Source organism: Convolutriloba macropyga, unplaced genomic scaffold (genome assembly GCF_964194025.1).
Source record: "Convolutriloba macropyga unplaced genomic scaffold, txConMacr16.3 SCAFFOLD_5436, whole genome shotgun sequence".
Classification (NCBI taxonomy): Eukaryota; Metazoa; Xenacoelomorpha; order Acoela; family Convolutidae; genus Convolutriloba; species Convolutriloba macropyga.
In genome coordinates this window covers 1-5,777 of record NW_027452178.1, presented here as the reverse complement: position 1 = coordinate 5,777, position 5,777 = coordinate 1, and the positions used below count along the sequence as shown (strand labels likewise).

The 5,777-nt window shown below is 56.7% G+C and overlaps 1 protein-coding gene across 1 annotated transcript; it reads left to right on the top strand.

The window, feature by feature from the left end:
• The first annotated feature begins 1,590 nt into the window (after positions 1-1,590).
• On the top strand, positions 1,591-4,916 carry LOC142357271 (uncharacterized). Its single transcript, XM_075408925.1, has 6 exons — positions 1,591-1,646; positions 2,318-2,513; positions 2,656-2,745; positions 2,917-3,009; positions 3,557-3,829; positions 4,270-4,916. Exons 2-6 carry the CDS (start codon positions 2,331-2,333, stop codon positions 4,795-4,797), a joined length of 1,167 nt encoding a protein of 388 aa, XP_075265040.1. The 5' UTR covers positions 1,591-1,646; positions 2,318-2,330; the 3' UTR covers positions 4,798-4,916.
• Positions 4,917-5,777: the final 861 nt, after the last annotated feature.

Sequence of the window (5,777 nt, the reverse complement as noted above, 5' to 3'; positions counted from 1 at the left end):
TATCACTCGGGCCGTAGACCAGGCAGAGATGCCGAGGAGTATCGTTACGTAGAAAGCATAGAGAGAAGAGCTCGAACCGTGGCTGCAGGCCGTGCAATGTCATACCTGTACAGAGTCCCGCTCATGGCTTGTGCTGTTGCATGTGCTGGCACTTCAGGGTGAGGCGACGCTAACGTTGACATCCGTTCCTTGCTCCCTCCTTTCATGCATCTCATGTGCTGGCCGCTGCACATCTCATGCACAGCCTGACCACACCTCAGCACCTCGTGTCCTACCTGTCATGCTATGTCTCTGTAACTCTACCCGTTGAGCCGGCCAACTCACAAGTCTGCGTGCCCCCATCACACACAGAGACGCACGCACACACACTCACACACCCCTCCCTCCCTCCCCTCACCCAGTACCCACCCATCCACAGAGGGCTTGTGTCAATTATGTGTGGGTACAGGGATGAGTGTGGCAACCGGACCAGCAATAAACAGTCGTCGACAAGCACCCAGGTACGTCTGACACCCACGCATGGGATTCCGAACTTTCAATTTCAATGTGGTGGTAAGCCAGCCAGAGGCATTCACCATACAGAAGAGGACCTGGCTTGCGTTGGTAAACACACACACACACACACACACACACAGTCTCTCTCTCTCTCCCTGTAGACGAGGGGACACCGTGCGAGTGCGGTGATATCAACCATCGATACCAAGCCTTATTTGATTTGCACCTGCAGTACTTTAGCATGTTGTAGCCTCTGGCCCTCATGCTTCGTTGGCGGACCCTCACAATCGTGTTACAAAATGTAATGTGACCTACAGGGGTGCTACGGTGCCTTCCTACCTACCTACCTAGCTGTGCGGCTGCCCCGGTGTCTGTTAAAAAACGAACCTCTCACGTACCTAGCTGTCGGTGGTTTCCTCAAAACCTGAAGCCCAGTACCGCTACTACTGCAGCCTGCAGGTACCTACCTAGTACCCTGCCACAATTCTATTTTTGCACTCTGTCAGGGCTCAGGCAGGCCAGGCCAGGCTGTACTGTGCCAGAAATCGTATGTACGTGGCACCGGCACGTGTGAGCGTACTGTTCGAGCCACCTTGGATCAAAATGCTTAGGTAGGTACCCTACCTACCGTACCATACATAGACGTTTCGTAGGCACGTACCCTATGTTATCCCGACTCCACTACTCGCACCTAGGCTTGGATCAGTATCCCCTATTTTTTAGAGTCCCTCTCTAGAGGGATAGCAGACCTGTGGTACGAGAACTCAAAATTTGGTCGATTCCCGCTGCCTCGCTGGCCTGGCTTACAATTTATAAATTAGCGATATATCGACTTGCTGAGACAAGCTGTCGGTACGAGCACGTCGCTACCGCTATCGACTGCGCCGTTGTCATTTGTCGTATTACCGTGTCAGCTCACCAGCTCTAACGGATCCCTCCTCCACCCCAAACTTTCAATCCAGCAGGTTAGCCGAGAATCCTGATGCATTGAGCATCGCGGTCACCTCTCGCCACCCGATGGGCTGCTCGGCGTCGACAATGTGTTTGCCTATACCCCCGGTGTTACGTCCTTCTCGTCGGCTGGATCCCCGCCGAAGGTTTCCTGTCGTGTTTTTACTCTCGACTCCCTCCGGTGATAGACAGATTTCAAGGTCAGTGTAGGGGCTGCCTGAATCCCACGGACGATACATTGGGCGCCGCCCATATGTTCCTGACACTCAGGTTGCCCTTTCGCCACCGCAATGGGGCGGGGAGAGCCCCCTCCTCGGCACTCTCGGTGGATCGGTCAACGACACAGATCGGTCTCGGAAGTTCCGGTCGACAAGTTGTTTTCCTGCGGCCGGAACAGTTTCAATCGGTTTCGGAACGCGTTGAATAATCTATTTCTGCACGCCTCCAATGCTCCGCCCTCTCCAGTCCTGCATACTCATCAACAACAAGGCAGGGTTCCCGGTCCATCCCTACGCCAAGGACTCTTCGGGTCGACGCTTTCCCCCCTGTCGTCCGTAAGCACTGGCTTGACTTGCGAATTCCCACAGCTCCAACTTCGGCAGGTAGCGGGCTTGGAGAAAGAAAGGGGGGGGGGGGGGGGGGGGCGGGGGCGGAGAAAAAGAAGGAAGCCTCCCTCACCCTTTCGGGCCTCCCTCCTTGCGGCTGCTGCATCCTTTCCCGCTGTGTTTGTGGTTCAGTTCAGTGACATACTGCCCCTCGTGGCAAGAATAGGTTTGCTTTCCTTGCCCCCTTCCCCCAAACCCACGGCAGCGTCAAGGAGGCGTTGGTTGGTCCTGACGCGGCTCACCCTCCACCCCCCTCGACCCTGCAGGTCCCCCAGCATAATGAGCCACCTAAGAGCCATCGACTCTAGCAATGCCGTCCGACCAGTGTTACAGTGCGGGCGGTCAGCTGCTGGACTAGCACTCCCTGCTTTCCGCCCTGCCGTGATGGGGCGCTCGAGGAACTGCGTCCCTCTGATCCGCGGCCAAGGCGGCCGCTCAGTAGCTGCATCCGCCATCATCCAGGTGCCCTCCGTGACGGATGTCCCATGGCATGTTTACTGGGGCCTTACTCTCGACCCCTGCAAATAAAAGCGGCAGCTGCCGTGCATACCTAAACTAATAGCCAAACAAATACCCAAACGAAATGGCCATCAACTATCTGCAGGACTCCGAAGCAGATATCGACGAGGAGGCTATCATGCGCATGGCAGAGAGTCTTCCTCCGGAAGACCGCGGCAAAGCTCTGAAGCTCTGGGTACGAAAATCCGTACTTGCCGATAATTGCTCCTGTCAACATGAGTCGCTCTCCCCAAAACCGTGCCAGGGGGGGGGGGGGGGGGGGGATGGCACTCCCCTTACTTGACCACTGCCCAGCACTGCAGTGGCGCTCGAGTCCATTGACACATGAGCCGCGATTTGCCCACAGGAGGAGAACAAACGGATGCGCAACAAGCTGGCAATTCTTGAGAGTGTGACAGAACTCCCGGCGGACCAGCGCTTCAGGGCTCTGGATCTGTTGGTGCGAGCTTCCTGCAGCCTGTGGCCGGTCAAGGGGAGGGCGGGGTTGGAGCGGGGGCAGATCAGGGCTTTGTTGGCAGTGATGGTGACACGGTGATTGATACGGAACAAGAGGCAGGAGATAGAGGGGGTGAGGGCATGCAAGGGGCATACTTACGGAAGTGCGGGCAGGAGAGGCAGGGGGAGGGAGCGAGCAGGATACAAAGAGAGATCGGGTGCCTGGACACAGGAATGCAGAGATGTGGAGAGCTGGAGAGTTCAGAAAGCAGCGATGGAGGTTGGGGAGTAGTGAGAAGCTCTAGCTTTGAAGCTGCACACAGATGGGTATGATGAGCAACAGGTCAGAGGAAGTGAAAACAGAGCAGAAGGGGGCAGGGTGAGAGTCTGAGCAGGGGAGATCTGAACGAATTGTTGTGCGCCCTGGAGGGGGGGGCCGGCCATGGAACGGGAGTAGCATTGAGCATTTGAGTGTTTGAGTCGGAGGAGCAGCTTGAGGAGCCGCGGTGTGTAATCCTCTCATCCCGACTGCCTTCTGTTTGCATGAGCAGAAGGAGAACCGCACTCTGCGCAACACCACCGGATCGCTGCTGCAGACATGGGACAGCCTGAAGGACACCGTGGCAGCGCTCTCTTTGACAATGGAGTCCGAAGTGAACATGGCAGCGCCAACAGACACTGCCGGCATGGAGAACGGTGAGGAGGTGGAGGAGGAGTGGCCAGAATTTGACCCCGACTGGAGCTTCTGGGAAGCCGGCCTGGGCTCTCAAGGAACTTTGGATCTCGTAACTGCCGATGGTGCTCTACAGTTGGCACTTGTGAAGGTCAGGAGCATCCCCACTCCATTCGTTGTGGCCCCCCTACCATTGCTCTCTACAACTCCGCGTTTGCCCCCCACGCTCCACACCGGAAGCTCTCACCGACACAGCACAGAGCAGTCATTGTGAGCGCCCATTATGCTCGGGTTGAAAGGGAAGCTGCACGGAACTGTGAGCGTGCTCAAAGTGCAAGCGTACGGCCAGGGATGAAACACATGCATAGGTATATTTGAGGTTGGGGGAAAGGGCAGGAAGACGGAAGACCTGGGCTTACATCAGAGGGCTCAGGCAATCCTCGTGTGCTCATCGGCACACAGCCTACACTCACCCATCGGTTGATTTTCTTTAGTACTGCCGGAGATGCTTTATCGGCACCTGGTGTGTGATCTCAGCGCCGGCCCAGTGGGTCTCAAGGGAGTCACTGACACTTTCGTTGCTGACCGTAGGCAGAGGTCATGGCAGACTCCGAGGTTGATGAAATTCTCAACCGTTACTGGCAAGCGGAACTGGCGCCACTGAACCGCCCAGCGCCGGCTGAGGTCGAGGCTGCGAAGGATGTACCATCTGTCACCAGCATGATAGCCGAGAGCGTCGCGGAGGTTGAGGCAGCGCCGGCACCATCTGTGATTGAAGCAGCGGCAGAGATGCCTGCAGAGACTGTTGATGCAGAGGCTGAGGAGGCAGAGGCTGAGGAGGCAGGTGAAGCAGGGGCCGAGGAGGCAGCAGTTGCCAATCCTGAGCCTGTGGTAGCATCACGGGAGAGCGAGGATCCGATGGCTGCAGAAGTGCCAGAAGATTCTGAAGAGATGCAAGAGATGGCACCCGAGGAAGAGCCAGTAGTGGTCGCGCAGGAGGCAGAGGAGGTGGTGCCTACGGAGGCTGCTGAAGCGCCTCAAGAATCCAGGGATGTTGTGGAGGAAGAGGAGGTGGCCAAAACCGGATGTGGTCGTCGCAGCACAGGAGGCAGAAGCTGAAACCGACACGGTCGAGGAGCTCAAAGTGTCAGAGCCCGAGAAGGAGGCCGACTTGGTGTCTGTGGTGAAAGAGACCGCCGCGAAAAGCGTCAGCAGGAACAACGCAGGAGTGATGGCAGCTGCTGCAGGCCTCGGCGCGGGTGAGAGTCACGAGCCTGTCAATTTCACCACGCCAGCAAAACACTTCCTCACTTGTGGTTGTTTTCATCAGACAGCCACTGCTCCCCTCACGCAATCTCCAGCCCCTGGGATCCATCCCCGTCATCCAAGAGGCCTCCCTGCCTGATTTTGGCTACCCATTCTGTGTACAGGTATGCTTGCTGTTGCAGCCGGAATGGAGACTGCCGCGGCCATGGAGATCATGGCAACGACTGCGCTGGTTGCCTCTGCAGGTTGCCATCGCCGACCTTTCCAGACCATTTCTCTGGTGCAATGCGCCACTCCATTTCCTGCCCTCCCATGCCGTTGAGATTTAAGGCAGTTTCCACAGGGCTGTTGTTCCACCAACACCTCAGGAAGGGGTGTGGTTGTGTTGGGTGAGGAGGGGGTGTGCGACAGACAAAATGATGAAGTGGAGCCATTTTGGCAAATGAGCAAAGGAGGCTGTCTAGCATGCACACCGTATATTTGTATGGGACCCACACACCGTCAGTCAGGTCTTTATTCGATCGGACCCATCAGCCTGGGCTGGGCACCATACTTAGTGGAATGTGTTGAGGTCTTGGATACGCTCCAAAGTTGGTTAGCAGAGGCGCACTGGGAAGGTTTTAGGAAGGCGGAAGCAGCATGTGCTGTCTCGCAGAGTGAAGATGGTCGAGCTTCTGAACAATGGAATGCATAGGGAAGGAAAGCGTCCAGATGAGAAAGCCCAGAGAGGGAAGATTGGGATGACGCTGGCACGTCCACTCAACGTACGGCACTGGCCTTTGTTGCATGCAGGTTCCCTCCTTGGCTCGGACTCTGCCTCCAAGGACTTGCAG

Bases quoted from the DNA above. Each gene is read 5' to 3' on its own strand.
- LOC142357271 (XM_075408925.1), top strand. From the start codon at position 2,331: ATGAGCCACCTAAGAGCCATCGACTCTAGCAATGCCGTCCGACCAGTG. The intron at 2,746-2,916 runs GTACGAAAATCC...ATTTGCCCACAG, and splicing joins GCAAAGCTCTGAAGCTCTGG to GAGGAGAACAAACGGATGCG. The intron at 3,010-3,556 runs GTGCGAGCTTCC...TTGCATGAGCAG, and splicing joins TCAGGGCTCTGGATCTGTTG to AAGGAGAACCGCACTCTGCG.